General features: G+C 39.6%; 1 protein-coding gene across 1 annotated transcript in view; it reads right to left on the reverse strand.

Annotated features, from left to right (window-relative positions):
* The window catches only part of HERC2 (E3 ubiquitin-protein ligase HERC2), a 509,505-nt gene that overhangs the window by 45,701 nt on the left and 441,259 nt on the right, over positions 1 to 22,545 (reverse strand). Inside the window, exons 64-67 of the mRNA XM_068226746.1 lie at positions 20,525 to 20,619; positions 15,758 to 15,864; positions 3,493 to 3,670; positions 71 to 220 (exon numbers count right to left, since the gene is read on the reverse strand). Of these exons, the coding sequence (XP_068082847.1) occupies positions 71 to 220; positions 3,493 to 3,670; positions 15,758 to 15,864; positions 20,525 to 20,619 (530 nt within the window). The remainder of the gene's footprint in view (positions 1 to 70; positions 221 to 3,492; positions 3,671 to 15,757; positions 15,865 to 20,524; positions 20,620 to 22,545) is intronic.

Raw genomic sequence — 22,545 nt, forward strand, 5'->3', positions numbered from 1 at the left:
TTACTCAAGTAACAGAAATTTTTGAAATAACAACAATACTGTAACATTTTCAACAAAAAAATAAGCTTACTTTGCATCCATCTGAGCCTCCACGCCCCAGTTTTCCATAATCTCCATCTCCCCATGACCACACATTGTCATCATCGGTGATGCACAGAGTCTGTGCATCTCCACTGCCACAGGCTATGTCAATGACTTGGTAGCCCAGAAGAGCTTGAACCTGGACACAGCAGAGAAACTTATGTTCCACATTTATACAACCAGAAATAAATTACTGGTTTAGATATCAATTAGTGGCTTGTTAGGGTACTGGCCACATTTTATTGAGGATGTATATTTCAATGAGGTGTGAAACCAATTTATTAATCGTTACAAATTTCACTGTGATCCATACTGACAGTTATCAGCTACAAAATAAAAATGTTAATTAAGGTCAATTCAATCAATACAATCATTAATTAAGGTCAACCTAATCAATGCAGACATTAATAAACATTTTAACTTCTAACCAAATGACTTGTTCTTCAATAGTCAACAAAGCAGCCTAGGTGGTTGCATCATTCTAAAGCAGTATTTCTGTCTGTGCGATGTGCTTTTTATGTACCATATCATCATCTTGGCCAGCTTGCTTACTTGTTTCATTAATACTGGTACAACTGTTGGAGCCTTTACCCAACCAAATGCCATATACAGCTGGCAATGAGTAAAAATGAACTTAAACACATAACTTCCAAATTTCTCGTAAGTTTGGCTTCAGGATTTACTTACAGCAAATGCTAATCTTAATAAGAACTGCAACCTTGACATACAAAATTTCATGTTCGTGTACACTGATACCAGGTTTATTCTGACATGGAAATGATATTGCATCTTCCAAGACCAGTAATAACTTCCAGTTAACCTGCGATTTTCATAAAGCCACTTTTCAATATTGTGGGAACCTTTAATCTGAAGTTCATGTTTCTGATGAGCTTTAAAATAGCACAAACTTATGAGTTTATGAGATGGCATTCCGGAGGGTGTAATGAAATTCAGGTACTCTACTGGAATGTTCAATTTTTCTGCTGGATATATATATAACAATCGGAATATGAAAAATATGAACATACAATATGATAAAACACAAATCATAGGTCACTGTGGAAAGAAGAAACAACCAAAGAGGAGACTAAGTTTGCTTTGTTCATACATACAGCAATATCTACTTGCTTAGCATGGGCAGAGTTTCTCCATACAGGTGATGCATATTCTGTAGCTGATAGGCAGAGGGCCAAGGCAAATGTGCGTAGGACATGAGGGTATGCATCCCAAGATGTGCCCGTTAGTTTTCTAATATTATTCCTAGCGCACACCTTTTGTTTGGTATTTTGACAGTGTTGTTTGAAAGATAATGTTCTGTCCAGTTTCACACCAAGATACTTTGGTGTATAACAGTGTTCAAGGACTATTCTCTCCATTCCACGTGGAGTTTTCTACTGGCTTCTTTGTTATGTAGGTGAAAGGCATAAACGTGAGTTTTGCTGGGGTTGGGTCTCAAATGATTGTTCTCGTAGTATGTAGCAAATTCTTCGAGAGATTTTGCCAGCTTTTCTTTAACCTCTTCAAATGTGTTCCCCTGTGCTGCTACTGCTGTGTCATCAGTATACATACATGAAAAAGCTGGATTTAGGCCTGGAAGATCATGCTGTGGACAAGTTCTCAATATGACATATCGAGGATGGCTACGAGCGGGGACAAGCAACTGGTGTTGCCTTCATAGACATTAGCGCAGCTTATGATACCATTAATCATGAGAAATTGGTGTATAAAGTGTATCAAACAACAAGGGACTATGGTTTTACAAAATTTGTTCAATGCATTCCTCACAATCGTCGTTTCTACGTCTCTCTTCAAAATAAGAACAGCCGTTGGAGAACACAAAGGAATGGATTACCCCAATGAAGTGTTCTTGCACCATTGCTCTATAACATTCTACATTAATGACCAACCAATTCCTGCCAAAGTCAAGGCGTTTATCTACGCTGATGACACAGCAGTGGCAGCACAGGGGAACACATTTGAAGAGGTTGAAGAAAAGCTGGCAAAATCTCTCGAAGAACTTGCTACGTACTATGAGAAGAATCATTTGAGACCCAACCCCAGCAAAACTCAAGTTTATGCCTTTCACCTACATAACAAAGAAGCCAGTAGAAAACTCCACGTGGAATGGAGAGAATAGTCCTTGAACACTGTTATACACCAAAGTACCTTGGTGTGAAACTGGGCAGAACATTATCTTTCAAACAACATTGTCAGAATACCAAACAAAAGGTGTGCGCTAAGAATAATATTAGAAAACTAACAGGCACATCTTGGGATGCATACCCTCATGTCCTACGCACATTTGCCTTGGCCCTCTGGCTATCAACTACAGAGTATGCATCTCCCGTATGGAGAAACTCTGCCCATGCTAAGCAAGTAGATATTGCTGTGAACAGACTGGTTGCATAATTACAGGGTGTCTGAGACCAACTCCAACAGAAAATATCTATCCTATCGTAAAAATCGCCCCCCCTCACATAAGAAGGGAAGTAACAGCAGAAATTGAACGTCAGAAGCAATTAACCGATCCATGCCATCCCCTTTATGGCCATTAAATGCAGCCGTTACACTCAGGTCAAGGAAGAGTTTTAGAGATTTTTAAGAACAACCATACCACTTGTTGATATGCCAGAAAAACAAAGGCGTGAACTGTGGCAACAGCAAGTACATAATCCATCACTAAGTTTAAAGGAAGAACCTTCTGCAGGTTTTCGCCTACTGTATCCTGTCTAGAAAACCCTTAATCAACTGCGGACAAGTGTTTCAAAATGCAAGTCTAACCTAGTTAAGTGGGGACATGACCTGTGATTGTGGACTACTACAGGATGAAGAACACCACCTGGTTTGTCAGCCTTTATCAACACCGTGCACAGACGAAGATGTTTTGCAGGCCAATGATAAAGCTGTCCTTGTAGCCGAATATTGGAAAAACATTATTTACCAGTGTATCTGGACACGGAAAATAAATAAATCTAAAAATCATGAATATCGCCACTATTATTCGTCAAAAGATTAAAAACCTACAAAGTATAACAGATTGGAAATTATATTTCGCACTACTTCTGTTATGTATAATTTTTCAATACAACTAATATTAATGGAGATATTTGATAATATCTGTTTTGAACCCTTCCCCAAATACTGCTACACCACTGTATACTAATCAAATAATATACATAACAGTGTACTACCCAGAAATCCCTCAATTTCAATTTTGAGAAATCCTGTCTAAACGATTTCTAGTGGTCTTAACAAACAAACAAACAAACAAACAAACAAACAAACAAACAAACAAACAAACAAACAAACAAACAAACAAACAAACAAACAGGATACCATTGAATTCAGCCTATCCAAGATAAAAATGAAGTATGATACAAAATGTGTACAGAGAAAATAACAATGACGTACCAGTTTGGGTTTGAGCTGGTCTTCACTGTCACCGTGGCCTAGGCGACCATAGCGACCCTTACCCCAAGTGTACACTTCGCGATTACAGGTGATAGCTGCAGAGTGAGCTCCGCCACAAGCAATGTCGATGATCTCCTTGCCACGCAGAGCTTCAATAACACGAGGACGTTCACATGAACTAAGTAAGGGATAAAAAAAGAACAAAATTATCCATCATGCATCCTCATCAGAACAAATGTTTTACACACTATGTTACTTATAGTTATCACCATGGGCAATGAGTCTGGAATTATAAATATTTCAGTCAAAACTGCATAATTAATAACAATGGATTCAATGAAGGAACATCCATTTTCACTTTTATAACTTTAATTATCATTATTATTATTATTATTATTATTATTATAGTCTCAAATAATATTCAAGGACTTCTAGTATTACACATTCCATACAAGACAGTAAAACAAACAGTCACTTTGGATTTGCTTAGCATCCCCTTAAACTGGCATTTCATACAAGAGCCTACTTCTTTCCAATGCAGAGTGATATTTAATAGATGCTAGATGTATGAAAAGAAGAAACTAACAAGAGACATATATTTTTTAATAAAAAAAGTATTATTCTTCCTAAAACTCGAGGTTGTCAAAGATGACAAAGATTACTGATTGATTATTTGAACAGCAATCCAACGTTGGTAGGAAAAAAGAAGTAATACATAAATAACATTTGGTATTTGAGTATACAACTAAAGCTTAAAATAAGACAGGTCTCTAATTTGGTGGAATAGAAGTAATGTCATATGATGGATATTGAAGCTTTCAGATGACGACTGTTTCATTCTGAGCACTGAAACGTCTTTTCGTTGTCACCAGCAGCTTGGGAATAGTTTCCCCTCACTCCTGACATCGGCACTATAGCCTCGATGACTTTTTAACTTATACCTGTATCCTTGTAATACGTAATAGTATTCAAATACAGAAGACTGCATAAAAGTAGGGTGGGTAGATGCAGCTTACAGAACATTTTAGTCCCCATTAATAGATGGGAAAAGAATAAGTTAGAAAAATAGTTTAAAAATAGAAAAGTTTTTAAGCGGAGTGTGGATACAGAAAAACAATTTTAAAAAATATAAAAGATGCAGTACCAAACCTGACACCCCATGAGAGAACCAAAGGCTTCAGGTGGAGGGGTTCTCTCATGGCAGGCTTAATGAAGCCTTTGTGGAGGAAATGCCTCAAATTCATTAAAAAGACCTCAATAGCAGCAAAGGCGGAGAAGATGGACTTTGATACGTTGGAGCTGGCGAAGGAGGCAATCTACTGTCCATGGTTATAATGGGCAGAGGGCACGACGGTTCCACATGTCAGTGGCGGCTGATAAAATATACCTCAGGGGTAACAACCTTGAGAGTTAACAACAGACACCCACTAGGGTGACCCCACATATATACTCGTTGGACTCAACATGAAGAGAAATGAAAAATGAAAATTCACAGCCTGTTTCCAGTCATTCAACCGGCTCAGGAATGGAATGAATGAAGCCCCCATCTAGCGGCGAGGATAGGAAATGTGCCGATTGCCGAAGCCTGTCGCACTCCTCTGGAGCACTGATAAATGACTGACAGAAGAGATGAAATATTCATGGAAAGTGTTGCTGAAATAAAAGATGACAGGGAAAACCGGAGTACCTGTAGAAAAACCTGTCCCGCCTCTGCTTTGTCCAGCACAAATCTCACATGGAGTGACTCACATGAGAGGCCGGCGCGCTGCCGCCTGAGCCACGGAAGCTCCATGAAGAGAAATATCAACAAAAATATTATCCCAGGTCGTAACCAATCCACCCCCAATCATGATGGGGCAAGCAAGTCATCGGATTCTGGGAAGCCTGTACCTTCATTTAAAAAAAAAATTTTTTTTGCTAGTTGCTTTACGTCGCTCCGACACAGATAGGTCTTATGGCGACGATGGGATACGGAAGGGCTAGGAGTGGGAAGCGGCTGTGGCCTTAATTAAGGTACAGCCCCAGCATTTGCCTGGTGTGAAAATGGGAAACCACGGGAAACCATTTTCAGGGCTGCCGACAGTGGGGTTCGAACCTACTATCTCCCGAATACTGGATACTGGCCGCACTTAAGCGACTACAGCTATCGAGCTCGGTGTACCTCTACCACTAGTGCCCTCACATAAACAACAACAGAAAAAGAAAAGGGACATTACTTACCTAGCTACAGTGAACATGAACTCTCTGTTAAAGGTAGATAAACTCAAACACACCCTTCAAGTGTTGGACAAGTATAACATCAAGACAGCAACATTACAAGAGACTCGGTTCACAGATGAAGATGCAATGGAAACCCAAGGATACCGGATCTATAAAGGGAAACCGGGTAATAGGGTGATGAAGACATTTCCACACCTGGGTACTAGCTTTACTGTACAGCACAGAATGGTCCACCATATGTTAGAATTCATCTTGCCCAATGGCAGAACCTCCTCACTATCCTTCAGGTCCCACAACAGACACCAGACACCAACAGGAAAGATCTGAAAGCAGTACAGTACTACTGGAACACCCTTGAAGAGACCCTAGACAAGATCCCAAACCACCACACTATCATACTCATGGGCAACTTCTAAGCACAAGTCGGCAAGAATAAGTAATATCGCAGGATAGTAGGCAGTTACCCAGCCCACTAAAGGAACAACAGAAATGGCAAGAGACTCATAGACCTTTGTGACAAATACAACCTGGTCCTAAAATTAACCGTGTTCAAGCGTTTGCCTACGAAGGCCATGACCTGGAAGAGTCGAAATCACATGCTGGGTGGATTTCAGATAGACCATGTGGCTACTGACAGGAGATGCCACAGGGAAATGCAAAATGTCAAGGTCTTGAGAGAAGCCAACCTCGACTCTGACCACTCTCTCTCCCTAGAAAAGATCAACTTACAACTTGACAAGAGCACCCAAAACCCCTAGGTTCAACACGCAATGGCTCAGCGATGAGGACTGTCACTTCCAGACTACCCTTGAGAAGAATGCACAGAAACAAGGGCAGCCTACTCTACAAAAGGCTCTACTGGATGCCGCTCAAGAAACCATCCCTGCTTCATCCAACAAAGGCAAGCACCCCTTGTGGAGTGCGATCAGGCTATAGAGGAAAGGCGCAGAGCCTGGATTGAGTGGAACCAGAGCAAGGATGAGCCCAATCACCAGGCTTTCATTATGCAAGGAAAAACAACAGCGAGCATCATCCGCAAAACTAACAGGAACTACAACAGGTCTCAAATATAACAGGCAGAAGAAGACTTCAAGAGAAAAAATTCAAGACATCTCTATAAGGGACTCAAGAAACAGTCTACCTCATACACGGCCCTCACCCTACATCTCCAAGGGCCAGATGGGAAGCTCCACATGTACAACTGAGACTGCACCAACACCTTTGCAGAGTACTTCCAGAAACTCCTCAAAGAACCTAAAGAGAGACTGACCTTCACCGAGCCCACTGTCAGGAACCAGGACTCTGTACCACCCAACAGGGAAGAAATAGAGAAGATCATCAAACACCTTAAAAACAACAAGGCCCCAGGTGAAGATGGTATAGTTGCAGAGATGTGGAAGCATGTAGATAAACAGTCCCTGCAGAGTATCATCCATATCATCCAAGACATATGGAGAACAGAGGTCCTGTCGGAGGGATAAACCTCAGTCGTGATCCATTCTCTACACAAGAAGGGAAGTAAGACTGACCTCAACGACTAAAAGATATTCTCTACAGCCCTGCTTACTAGAGTAACCAAACAGCTGACTCCCAACTACGTGAGTACCAGACTGGTTTCCGCGTCAGTAGGTCCTGCATGGAGCACATACAAAATCTCAAGACCAACCTCACATATAGGAGCCAAGGGAGACACCCCTGGGTAGCCATTATGATGGCTTTCCAAAGGGCATACAATTCAACAGACAGATAGACCCTCTTCTCTACCTTGCGGGAATTAGGCCTAGATGAGAAGACCACCAGACTGGTCCAAGCTACCTTGATGAACACCACCTCCAAAGTCAAAATCAGGGCTGAGCTCTCTGAGAGCTTTCCCATACAGGCAAGAGTCAGACAGGGAGATGGTCTCTTTTGTATCCTCTTCAACTGTGTACTATAGAAGATCATCAGGGAATGGACAGCCACATTGTCATAAGAAGCAGGACTGAAGCTTGAGTAAAAGAAAGACAACCTCAGTGTAACCTGTCTAGCCTTTGCTGATGATCTCACCCTACGGGCTAACAGTATGAAGGAGGCCACTCACCAATGACAGAACCTCTACACTATTGCAGCAAAATCCACCTTGAGGGTTAACCTACAGAAGGAGGAGTTTATCAATAACATAAAGCAAGCTCCTTCCACAATCCCATGAGGAAACAACACCATAAGTGAAGTTCCTGCAGTCAAATACTTAGGAGAATGGATTTCAGCAAGTGAGAGCAAAACTTTGGCCATAGACTCCATGGCTAAATGGTTAGTGTGCTGGCCTTTGGTCACAGGGACTCCGGGTTCAATTCCCAACGGGGTCGGGAATTTTAACCATCATTGGTTAATTTCACTGGCATGGGGGCTGGGTGTATGTGTTGTCTTCATCATCATTTCATCCTCATCATCACGCACAGGTCACCTACGGGCATCAAATTGAAAGACCTGCACCTGGTGAGCTGAACATGTCCTCGGACACTCCCGGCACTAAAAGCCATACGCCATTTCAGTTTTTTTTTGGCCATAGACACCAGATGCACCAAGTTAGAGAGGGCCTATCATTCCTGTAAAAGCATCTACACCTCCAAGTACCTCTCCAAGAACCTAAAACTGAAGCACTACAACTCAGTATTAAAATCCTCTGTACTATACGCCTCTGAGTGCCTCTTAATGAATCGAAAGGGCCCATTCAGGAAACTATAACTTAAAGAGAGGAGGATACTAGGACCCATAAGAGAGTAGGATGGCACCTACAAGATCAGGCACAACAATGAGCTTTACAAACATCAGGAAGACATAGTCACATGTATGAGGAAAAGGCAGCTTCTACGGGCACATGAGCCGCCTGAAACCCTGTAGGCTCACCAACAGAATCCTCACAGTGACAAGAAGGGGAAATGCTTCCAAGACCAAGTGGATCACCTCAGTAAAATCAGACCTAGAGGAACTACAGATCCCATTGGAGGACACAGAGAACCAATCTCAGTACTGACAGGCCATCCAACAGGGAGTCTTCCCACTGCCCCTCACAAGCAAAAAGAGTACAGGGACCACCAGACCTATATGGACGGATGGAAGGGAGCAGGCATACAACCAGAAAATAAAAGTGTACTGGGCCAAGAAATAGCAGAAGACGAGCCCTGTGGTCCCTAGAAGGCCAAAATGAACCCAAAAAAAAATAAAAAAATAAAAAAAAAAGAAAATGATGCTATAAGATATTCACAAATCTTCACATTGAGGATCCACAATTCATTTCTGACACTTTCAGAAATGGTTGTAGTGATTATGAAAGATCAAGTGAGCTAAATAACAGTTTAAAATACCATAATTTTTAAATGTATTTCCTAGAAAAAGAACATACTTCATTTTTATCAAAATATAGAAAATGAAGCTCATTCTGTGAAGAGGCATGGAAATTAAATACTACTACTACTACTACTACTACTACTACTACTTACACTGGGCCTATTTTTAATTCACAGATGGGTGAATGTCAAGCCAGCTTCCATAAGACCCTCTCGTGCAGCAAACAGATCTTTTCAAAAGAAATCAGATCTCTTCACGCCAAACCACTTGTACTGACGTTTGTTAATTTCAAAGGAAGGCTTACGACTCAATCAACTGATTCAGTCTTTTTGATATCCTCAAGGATTTAAGAAAGCAAAATATGGCCACTACACCATAGTAATATGTCCTGAAGTCTTATGTACTGCTGAATGCTTGGCTCTCACTCACCACGATGAGATCGAGAAGATCCAAATAAAGAGAGGAAATTCCTAAGAAACATGGATGTGGACAACAAGACTCATTCCATCATCAAACTAATACTGATGAAAACCTATTCACAAGTAATTTTCATGGCTGATTTCAGCCCATTCTTTTCAACTGTGTTCTTGCAACGGTGACTGTCGACTTAGTTAATGTAACTCAGAGTGAAAAGCATTAAGTTACATGTGTGAGTGGAGAAAAACACTACCCAATAATTGCATTAGGATGGGCACTGGATCCAAAGCAGCGGACATTTAATTGTCTTCTTTTTGCAGGTGACGTAATCCTAATGGCAAATGACTTCAACAATGACTGTCTCCATTTTGAAATATTACAACAAGTAGTTGAAGCTGTAGTTCTACAGATATCTTTTGAAGAAACTGCAGTAATTACATCTGACCATCATAATACTACTGCATTTCTTGATACCAAATATAAAAAAAATCAAACATTCATTTTAAGTATCTTGGAGAGATAATGCATTGGAGAAAGAAGCTCTGAAATATTGGGCTTAATGCATGGAAACAGCTGTCCACCCCTGCTTACCCACTTATCAGTCCAGATTGATCTCATGGCAGGCCAAACACTGCCACTACACCATGGTTATATGTTATATGTCCTGAAGCCTTGTATGCTGTTGAAAGCTTGGCTCTCACTCACCATGGTGAGACTGTGAGGATCCAAATGAAAGAGAGGAAATTCCTAAGAAAGATCCTTGGCCCACGTCAACATTTTGAGGGCAAATATCGCCTGAGGTCAAATGTAGAGCTTTACTAATCATCATCATCATCATCATCATCATCATCATCATCATTTCCCAACTCCAGTTTCCCGGGTGTAGTGTACAAGCGCTTGCCATCTCCTTCTGTCTTCATACATCTTCTGTTCCAGTACATCCTCCCATTTGTATCCTCGCTCCTCCACATCTGATCTTACAGTCTCTATGCAACATTTTCTTAGTCTTCCCTGTGGTCTTCTTCCTACGAGATTAAGGTCAAAATATTTTCTGGCAGGTCTTTCCCTGTTCATTCTCATTATGTGCCCATACCACTGAAGTCTGCGTTTCTTTATGACACTGGTAATAGGAACCTCAATACCAGCTACTTTCCTATTAACTTTATTTCTGATCTCGTCCTTTCTGGTAGTTTGGTTCATAGTTCTAATGAATCTCATTTCTGTTGCTTGGATTCTACTTAAGTCTTTGTTTAGTAGGGTACATGTGTCTAAACCGTTTGTGAGGACTGGTATGAAGTAAGTGTGGTACATGATTGTTTTTGTTTTTTGTGGTATTTTGCAGTCCCAGAGAAGATTTCTGACTTGACTGTAGAAGTCTGATGCTTTCTGTGTCCTGCTGAGTAGAGCTCTACTCCAAATTTGAAAAGCTTTCACTGCTGTCTCTTTTTTTTTTTTTTTTTTTTGCTAGTGGCTTTACGTTGTACCGACACAGATAGGTCTTATGGCGACGATGGGGTGGGAAAGGGATAGGAGTTGGAAGGAAGCGGTCATGGCATTAATTAGGGTACAGCCCCAGCATTTGCCTGGTGTGAAGGTACATTTCTCTAGGAAAATATTTGCTTGGCAATGGGTTAAAGACATTATTGACAACGATCGATGGGCAACGGTATCAGAAATTGCGGAACAAGTCGGGATCAGTTATGGAAGCTGTCAAGCAATCATCACAAATGACCTACAGTTCCGTTAAGTGTGTTCCAGATGGGTCCCTCATCTTTTGACTGAAAATCTGAAGTTGAGATGTTTGTAGGTCTGTCAGAGGCTTACAGCAAGGTTTGCGGAAGAAGATTATGCATTTTTGAGTTGGATCGTCACCTGCGATGAAACATGAGTCCGCCACTACACTCCCGAATCCAAACAAGCCAGTAAGGAGTAGCGGAGGAAAGGGGACGCAGCACCAGTGAAAGCGAAGACTCGACTGTCAGCTGGCAAGGTTCTTGCAACAGTTTTTTTTGATCGGCAAGGCATTTTGCTGATTGATTTTTTGCATAAGCAATGCACAATCAATGCTGCTAATTACTGCAAGCTGTTGAACAAGGCAAAGATTGCATATTACCACAAAAGACGAGACCAACCAATTAGACAGGTCATCCTCCTCCACGACAATGCGCGGCCCCATACTGCAGCTCTAACTGTCTCCAAGCTACAGGAAATGCACTGGACTACACTTGATCATCCACCTTACAGCCTGGACTTATTGCCCTGTGATTTCTATTTGTTTGGACCGCTGAAAGAAGCTCTAGGAGGGGAACGATTTGAAGATGACGAGAGTGTGGAAGACTTCGTGCGCAACTGGCTGTTGACACGATCCTGTTCTTTTTACGATGAGGGCCTGATCCTGTTCTTTTTACAATGAGGGCCTCAAAAAGCTGCCCATACGCTGGGACAAATGCATTTCCAAAGCAGGAGTGGAAAAATAAATTGTAATTGCCTTGTGTTTTTCAATAAATGAATTTAAATAAAAATTCAAATCCTGTTTATATTTGATCACCCCTCGTATGTCTATTGCTTAGTCTCGTTTCTTGATATGGGGTCAGGGATGAGGTGAGATGAATTTATAAGGCATGTTCCTATAGCCAGATGCCCTTCCTGATGCCAACCTCAGTTGAGGAGCTAATGAAGTGAACGATGGTGAATGAAAGGGGTACGGACGTGGAAGGAATCAAGTGTGGCCTATGAATACGAACTGTCCCGGCATTTGCCAGAAAGTTGAAATGGGAAACCACAGAAAACCATTCTCAGGGCACCCAACAGTGGGGTTTGAACCCACGCTCTTCCAAATGCAAAGCTTGGTTTCACAGCCATAGTGCGGTCAGTCCGCATGGTGTTTAGAGACACTTTGAAGGGGTTTAAATCAAATATCTTGTATATGATGAAAAAACTGGCCTCTTTTCAATCTCTAAGAAGTTATTAATTTTTCAAAATGCTTTAGAAAAGGACGGTGGTAAAAGGATTATATCTATCTATTAAAAATGGAAGATACAACATCATTATTTATGCAGCTGAGGAACATGCAGAGAATGAAGTTCAAAATGAAGCTGATGAACTTCAAAACCTGATTACAGTTACAGGCTTGTTTTATGGTAATGAGATGCTGTACAAGATACTGCAGTTATGACAACCTAAGACAAAACTAGGAGTACTTACTTCAGGACAACATTCATGTCCCGGCTTCACATGGGAACTTTGAATTTAAGGCGATAGGTCTCATAAGATACCTTGTAGATGACATTAGTTTTCTTCCTTTGAATTTAAGGTGATAGGTCTCATAAGATACCTTGTAGATGACATTGGTTTTCTTCCTCCTGATATATGAACATAGCACAGAGCGGGGATTTTCAGTTCTCTCAGTCTTAGTCCTAACATTTTTCCTGTTCACAATTGAATACTTCATCCTCTCTCAATGTAATAACAGGTGGTTATCAGCTTTAATACACTCAAATAACTAGGTGCAGTAATTTGTTAAATGGCTTTTCTGATAGATTCACAAGAACCACAAGTACAGAATTGGATATACAAGAACTTATCGATTTAGGAGAAATTATGATTTACAGTACATGAGCCCATAATGAGGTGACAAGAAGATTCAGAGAAGGAAAACATTCAAGAAAAAATCCCTACAATGAACAGCAGACCTAAAATGGTGAAGGAAACAAGGAAATGATGTACCTAATTGGATTGTCAATATAGCTGTACAATATTGGATTATCTGAACACATTTCATTCCTGTTTTGAAAAATTCTAGTGAAAACATAGATACATACATACATACATACATACATACATACATACATACATACATACATACATACATACATACATACACACACACACACACATACATACATAATCATTATGTGTTAAATTTAAACAAATGAAAACAAGAAATTTCTCCACAAGATTGTAAATAAATAAATAAATAAATAAATAAATAAATAAATAAATAAATAAATAAATAAATAAATAAATAAATAAATAAATAAATAAATAAATAAATAAATAAATAAATAAATAAACTAATTAAAAATAAATACATAGTGATTATATGTTCTACATCTGTTCTGATAATAATCCTAAAAGATGACAGGGTGTCAGAATTTTGTTCGGGAGAAGTACTTAAACATGCCAAAAGCCATAAATAATAAATTATCACATTTAAAGACCCTCAATACCACAGACTTCAGCCAGGATCATAACTGTTATCTTGGGAACAAAGGATCAACAACCAACAGACAGCACCAATGAGGTTGGCAATGTCCATTTAAGGCAGTTTTAACTATATATTATTACTAGCTGATGTACCCGCGCTTCGCTACGGAATTCTACATTGTATACAGAATTCTAGGTTAGGTAGTATAACCATTGTGAGCAAGATTGTATTATATTGCATAGCTCTTAATGTTACCCTAGAAACGATGGGGAAGTCACCAAACGTCTTTTCTCATATGAAGACTGCGTTAGGAATTTTCATTGTAATGGTTGGCCCGTTTGCCTACCATCAGTCACAATCCTGTTGGGTAGTTTTCATTATAATGGCAGACACTCACTCTCCACCTGCTTTTTTACATCGTCAGAAACACTGTCTTAGTGGTTTTCCCAAGTGAAATGAACATAGATCATTACAATGACATCAGTAGGAATGGCGCGATTAAAAGTAATATGAAATACTCGATCAAATGAAAAACCACACATTTTCTCACTTGTAACGAACAGTACTACACTGCCAATTTAACAGTCCAAAGCTCCAGAGCTGGAATGACCAAGTCGAGACAGCCGTGATCCATGAACAATCTTCATCTTTTTTCGGTGGAGGGGGGATGTCGAATAGTGGAGAGCCCCAGGGCAAATGAGTCGGAAAATTTCATTTCACTACACTGGCGGTGGAAAAATCTGACTGACTTGGAGACTTTTATTAAGAAACGGCCCTTTTCAGGGTTAGATTTTGAATTATTTAGTGAATTGTAGATGTATAATTTGAAATAGGCCTAAATTGTAATTCTAGATCAGGTCTTTCTACTATTACTAAGTAAGCCTTTACCAAATGTGCACAATGCTCATTCAAAACAGCGCGTCCGATTAGGGATCGAATAGCTGGAATACTATGACAAACCAGTGTGTTTCGTACCAGTAGCATCAGACAATGTATGAACCAGAGGAATGGCATGGTAAAGAAATGTTTTCTAACTCCCCAGCTATTTCCCGCCAATATTCGGTCAAGCTGTTATTCCTGGTACGCAACAGTAGGCCTAATCCCATCTATCGGAGTTGAGGGCACTATAAGAGGCAAAGAACATCACAACAAAAAACGATCAATGTAATGTTATTGTTGATCAATGTTATGTGCTTTTGATATTGTAGGTCTTCACATTTAGTTTTCTTCCGACTCTTAAATACTACTCTTATCATAGCTGGTACGGCAAAACTGAATAAAACATAAATGATCAGAAATTGTATTCTCTATAACATTTGTTAAGTAGTACTTTCCTATAGGACCAATAACATAGGTATTTAAAAATTAAATTTTAGGCGCCTTCCTCTAAACTACCATTTCATCCAGGGTCAGTAAAACTGTTTGTATCTTAGACTATAGTTTCTTCTTCCCCGACTCTATATACCGATTTTAATTAAATTCTGTTCACTCATTTTCTCGCTGTTCGGCGTTGACGTGGACTTAGCAACAAAATCGAAATTCGTGAATATCTTTGTTATCACAGCCGGTACGGTAAAAATGTATAAGACATAAATGATTGGAAATTTAATTCTATGTAACTTTAGTTACGTAGTAGTTATCGATAGGACCACTAATAATGTAAATATTTGAGAACTGAATTTAAGCCTTCCCCTAAACTACCATTTCACTCAGCGTGAATAAAGTAATTTATAGCCTAGATTGTAGCAGCTCATCCCCCGACTTTACATACCGATTTTCATGAAATTCTCTACAGCTGTTTTCTAGTGATGCGTGTACAAACAAACAGACAGACAGACAGACAGACAGACAGACAGACAGACAGACAGACAGACAGACAGAAATTACGGAAAAGTAAAAAGTGCATTTCCTTGTTACTGTGGACATGACCGATACAGAAATACCATTTTTTTCAAATTCTGAGCAATGTACAGACAAAACTCTTATTATATATATATAAGATTAATTAACCTAATATATTATTTACGGGATTAACAAACAACTATGGACTAACATAAACCTCTTCCTGTAACAAGACATAACAAAAGTGGTTACCTTCTATTCCCATGCCCCAGCTTGCCATCATCTCCCTCACCCCAAGAGTACACCTCTCCTTCAGCAGACAGAGCTAGGCAGTGCTTACCTCCAGAGTTAACAGCCACCTGTAAACATACATAATCAACATGTAATTAAAATCACACAACTTAGGTACTGTCTCTTAAGATATTAGCATGTGGAGTCTCTTCTTGTCCTTTCTTATTTCCACACTTTGTCTTTCCTTACTGTTGCTCGTCTGTCCATTGCATTCCTTAGAGTTCCTATCCTTCATCCTAGCATTTTATCTCCAAAATGTATCCAATGACTCGAATCTAAAATGAATGATAATGAAAAAATGTGTCGTGAGCTGACACCGTTCTAACGGGGTATGGTGGTCGGTGCCCGACGAATGGGAAGTGCGATTTCGGAAGTGGTGCGGGAATTCGGCTTCACACGATCAACCGTGTCTAGGGTGTATCGTGAATGGTTGAATGCGGGTGTCACCATCCACAACAGACGAACGACCAGCCATTCAGCTACCCTCGATGACCGTGACCGGCGACATCTGAGACGGATTGTCAGTAGTGACAGACGGGCAACCGTGCAACAGATCAAGGCTCAATTCAACACCGGCCGCGCTAGACACGTCTCCCAGTGGACAATCCGTAGGAACATGGGTTCTATGGGGTATGGGAGCCAGTGCCGCACACGGGTGCCACTGTTAACCTAACGTCATCGGGCACAACAACGCGTATTTGTCGTCAGTCACCAGGGATGGACACTGGAACAATGGCGTAACGTGATATGGTCGGACGAATCACGATTTCAACTGCACAATGCCGATGGGAGGCACCGTATATGGTGCAGACCACATGAAGCGATGGATCCCGCCTGCCTCGAAGGTGTGGTCCAGGGCGCTGCTGACTCTGTTATGGTATGGGGTGCATTTTCCTGGTATGGAATGGGCCTCCTAGTTGTTCTGGAAGAGACTTTGAATGGTACGTGGTACGTTGAGCTGCTCGGAGACCATCTCCACCCATTTTTGGCCTTCCAGCGCCAAGATGGTTCTGCAGTGTTTCAAGATGATAACGCGCCGCCACATCACTCCCACGTCGCCCGGAAATGGTTCCAGGAACATGCAGCGGAGATCCAACGACTGCCATGGCCACCCAGGAGCCCCGATATGAACCCTATCGAGCATATCTGGGATGTCCTGGAACGCAGGCTTCGTACCATGGATCATGCACCCACGAACAGACCAGCATTGGCAGCCGCTCTGTAAATGATTTGGTGTCAGCTGCGTCCAGAGGACTACCAGGGACTTGTCGACTCACTTCCATGGCGTCTCACTGCAGTTCGCAGGGCCAGAGGAGGTCCTCCCACACGCTATTAGGTGACTATCCCATGACATTTGCTAAGTCAGTGTATATGAGCCAAAGTAAGGGATCATGGACAAAACGTACCCATTCAATGCATCAGCAATAACATATATCCTAATCCCCCACTTTGTTGATTTTTGTGGATTGTACATTTTGGAAAGGACAAACCCCTTGAAGCTTACAGTCGATTCGTCAACTGACAAATACTGACTTGGCCTATAAAATTCCAAGAATGACTTTCCTACACATTCTAGGACACTTCTAACCTTACTTGTTCTTGTAACAATTGAGGAGCTGTTTTAAGATTTCCTGGTCCCTTCACTACAACCCAGTCCAGGTCTTAGTTTGCTAGGATGCTGCTAGAGGTCAGGAGATCACTAAAACTGGTACCATGCGCTACGCTGTTATTGCATGAGGTATGCTTCACGAGTGGCATGTTCAGGTGCCGCCAGTTCTCTGGCTTTAGAAGATGTCAGCGAGTGCAAGAGAAGGTTTTGTGGCGTCACATTTAATAAAAGACTGGGTATCAGCACTTTGACCTATGTTTCTAAGAATGCCCTCTTGCTAAAAGCAACAGATTCATGATACAGAAGTGTGTGTGACTTTATTACCATAATGGTGTTGTATCAGAGCCATAGTCCGACACTCCTAACTATGTGCCATTTACCTTCTTAAAGAGGAATGATAGCTTTCTCAGTTTTAATGATTTGAGGCTACATGATGTAAGAAAGTGTGGTGTTAAAGCAGACAAAAATGGTTGATGTTATTTCCCTAATGAAATACTTAAAAACTGAAAATGTTGAGTGGTATATGAAAGTCATGTCTGTGTGTAATGATTCCCTAGAGTCTGCTAATGCAGCATGTGAAGATGAATCATCCTGATTTTGATCAATGATGCATTAGAGTATTTCAAACAAGTAAGACACACAATGACTAAATCCCAATTACTGTATATAGTTTGTGATCGGTTTTTTGTTCCTTTACTTTTCTTTTAGGTTTAGAGAATCATTTTGTAAATGAAAATAGGAATAAAAGTTGTTCAGAAAAGAATGTTACTAATTTTATAACATTTCAACTATTTGTTGGGGAAGTGGGGGGGGGGGGGGGCAATTACCGTAGCCTAATACCATAGTTGGAGAGAGCACTGTAACAAAATTCTTTCGACCCTTTAAGCAAAAAGAACGAAAAAGGTGAATATTAAATAAAGAATAAACTTAATGGTTTTACCTTTCTTAGTTGACAATTTTTTTTTTTTTAGGAATTTGTTCTTAATTTTAGTAAGTTTAGACATTATGGAGAACTGAGGTGTGATAAACTGCCACTTTTGTTCCTCTATAACAGCGTATAAAATGAAATTTTAAATAACTCTGTCTTTCTTATTAGCTTACACATCAATAAAATTCTTTGGGAAATACACTTTCTGGCTCTTTTAAATGTCCTTCAATAAAATTCAGGCTGATTCCTAATATTACTTTTAACTCAGAACATTTATAAACTTCAAGCTTCTCTTTCTCAAAGTAACATAAGTCTACTTACGCTGTTATTGCATCCAACTCCTCAATTGCTGATGTACTTGATTGTGGAGGGGGAGAAACACTAAAGCCCCAGAATATCTAAAAAAATAGTTTCTGAGAAAAAATGTCCTTACAAAAGGTCGATGAATAGAGCCACAAGTCTGAAAAATGTTCTTTTAGAGTTTTCCTTTTTGTACATGTCATAACCAGAAGAACACCATGAAATGCCATCATTTCAGTGATGGTAACATCGACCCAGTGGCATTTCACAGCGATGGTAACACTGACCCAGCCCCACTATATGGAATGTTGCTGCAACAGCATACATTTGGTAATATATTCTCTTACATAACTGTTAATCTCCTTAAATATTTTGGAGAACAGTGAAACCAGGAACAGCAATAAAAAGAAATCCAAAGGAGTTACCTGTTTCTTTCCTGTAGTAGGAGGCATGTATTCCACAGCACTGTTGTGAGAATACTTGGAAAAAAATGGTCATCTTCTTCATAAACTTTCCATTTGTCACCCCCTACATCACTTTCGCCACTATCTTCCACCTCAATTACCTCCTCCTCACTCGAAATATCATTCTCAGATTCAGGAATACTAATGTCACCATCAGAATCCGTCACCAAATCATTGTCAATATCGCCACTGTCACATAACTGTTCGTTAATATCATTAGCCTCCATGCCGCGGCTGGCGGACGTCATGTTGATAACGAAAATAAACACAGCAGTGACAGTGAGGAACTATCTCCAAAGAAAACACAATTCAGCTTAAAGGAATGAACAGCAGATGGCAGTAGGCAACAGAGCAATGCCAAGGCTGTAAACTGCATAAAGCTCGGTGGCATTTCTGCTCCAGCACACGAAATATATAACCTTCAAGTTGTGTAGGACTAGGGAGAACATAGAACCGTAACAGAAAATTAACAATGTTGGACTTTAAAAAACATATAATCCGCGAAACTTTTAGTGATACTTTGGCTCCCTAGTGCTGAACCGGTAGACCTGGGTTATTTTCGAGATTCGTATTGGCTACCTTTGACACAGAAACTATGAATTGATTATTCATCGCCGTGAGACATCTGGTGGTATAACTGCAACACTTCACGTACAGTTGTTGTTTACACAGCAAAACCAAAAATATAGGTTAGGATTGAACATGAGTGAGGAAAATATTACAGGAGACATGCCAGCAGCTAACGTACGGCGAGTGACCATCGAGGCATTTCATTCGGTATCTGCCTCAGATTTAGAGGGGTATTGCAGAAAGGTGAAAAAACTGGAAGAGGAATACTGGAGGCACGACAGTGTCTCGGAATTACCCAAGGACGAGATTGTAATTAATAGTACTGCAGATAGCAGTGACGATTGTGAAAGTGATATTTCTGATAATTCATGCTAGGAACAAGATTTGCATCGAGAAATATTATATAATCACCTAATGTGTGTGACACAGTTGTTGGCTTAAGATAATAAAGGTTTAGAAAATTCATATCGATCGATCATACTATCGATTCAATTCAGATTTCATTTCCATTCAGTTGGCTGTATTACCAAAACTGGGGTAGCTCCCTCCTTACTCCTCACCCCTGTAAAATGAAGTATCACTAAAAGTTTCACAGATAATAATGGCTGAATTAATAAACGCAGATGAAGCTGCGGGTACATGGTAGTATTCAATATTTTAATTGAATTAAGTGTTATAAATGTGCATTTTGAGGGATATTTTCCAGAGATATTATCTACATACAAATAAAAATGTTGTGGAAAATTTTAAACAGTTATCTTTATATATCTTAAAACTGAACAGAAGGGACTGAGGTCCTTTCTGCAATTATCAATTAATTTATATAATATATCCTACCATATCCACATGTGACTTACCTTCTTAATGAAGACATGTTGGATGGATTCTAGGAGAGTTGGTGTGAGAACCGAGTCAGTACCTCCAATACCCAATCTGCCTCCTGCCCCATAACCTGGGGTAAAATATACATCTATGTTAAGTTGGGATCACTATAAACACAAATACTATTTGCAATCAGAACAGGACTTAATATGCTTCAATAAAGCTACACAGCCTCATTTATGCAAATAAGGCTTGGCAATGATATCTTGAAGTGTAAAATGATGTTAACCTGCACTAGATTAGGATGTAGTTGGTATTAAAGAGTAGTGAATAACTAAGTATAAATATCAAAGTTATTCTACCTCAATTTCAGAACATTAACAGCAATCAGCTCATCACCTTATCTATTCACTAAGAAAAGTGTGAATGGGATATTTTTACCACTGGAATTACTAAGTCCATCTAACAATTGATCTTGCAACCCTCTTTGTGATTACCAGAATGTACATCCTTATCCTGTAAAACCTTGATTGACTATATGTGACAGAAAATACCGATTGTTCAGAACTGATTGATATTACAGCCATAACTAAGAAAATTTATGGTGTTCACAGAGAAGAGATAGCAAAGCTGAAAGTAGACAGGAGTGTTCAGTTAAATGGAGAAAGGAAGCCAGGAGGTAAGCAGGCACATCAAAGTCTGTGAAGGAACTAGAATAACAAATACCAAGGACAGAGACTGGGAATGTTGAAGAGGAATGGAAGAATTTAAATAAAAGCATTTATCAGCAGAGCAGAAAGTGGATATAACAGAACATTAGTAAAGGTAAGACAGAAAAAGACACCATGGTTAACTGACAGAATGAAAGAAGATAAAGAGAAATATGTGGAAAAAAAAAGACTATAACGAAAACTAAAACTAAAAAAAAAAATATGAAAAAAGGAATAACCAAGAAATTGGTAAATGAAAAAAAAAAAAAAAAAAGAAATGATCTGAAACACAGAAAGAAATAATTTTATAACATTTCAACTATTTGTTGGGGAAGTGGGGGGGCTACTAGATTTTGAAGTTGAGGAGCATAAATATCAATTCTGACCTACCACCGAGCAAAGGGGAGCGAGATGTAGATATAAAATAAGATGTACACAAAGAAAGGGAGGTGAAAAAGTTTCGACAAACTGAATTGTTCTCGAGAGATTAAATGGATGAATGAGGGAAGTATTAAAAAGAAAGTTACAAATGAAATGAGGGAGAAACAGGGGAAGACACAAATTATCATGGATGGACTGGGTCACAACAGTATAATGAGAGAGAGAGAGAGATATATTAAAAAAATCATGTAGTGTTGTATCATTTCGAATGTTAAAGACACTGATACTTGTTAGTCTTATGTACTCTGTGTAATATGCTTTATGATAAAAATTTCTTTTGTAGATTTCTGATCATGTGTGCATTTGTATGATCAAGGGTACTACTACTACTACTACTACTACTACCACCACCACTACTTCTTCTTCTTCTTCTTCTTCTTCTTCTTCTTCTTCTTCTTCTTCTTCTTCTTCTTCTTCTTCTTCAGAAAATATATTCAATACTCCAAATAGCAGAAAATCCAAAATCTTGCTCCTGCACTGTCAAATTACTGTACAATGATTCTTCAGTCTTCTGTCATGTTTAGAGGTATAAAATGCTTTAAAAGATTAATACTGTATATTGAATCATTGCAACATTAAGTGGATTACAGAAATCAAGGAAGATATGGATGAACTACAAATTACAGTGGAAGACTTAAGAAACAAAACCGACAAAATCAAGAAACTAACAGACAAACAAACCAGACTGCAAATCAGAATCAACAAACAGACAATAGGAAGGGTGATTTCTGATGAAGAAAGAAGGATAAGATCAGAGAGAATGAAGAAGTGTACTGGGCTGACAGGAAACTGAACAATTCTTTGTATAAAGTTGGCTAGAGTGGTCCAATGAAGGCCATAAAATGTAAATAATAATAATAATAATAATAATAATAATAATAATAATAATAATAATAATAACAACA

This window comes from Anabrus simplex, chromosome 3 (assembly GCF_040414725.1).
Source record: "Anabrus simplex isolate iqAnaSimp1 chromosome 3, ASM4041472v1, whole genome shotgun sequence".
NCBI classification, from domain to species: domain Eukaryota; kingdom Metazoa; phylum Arthropoda; class Insecta; order Orthoptera; family Tettigoniidae; genus Anabrus; species Anabrus simplex.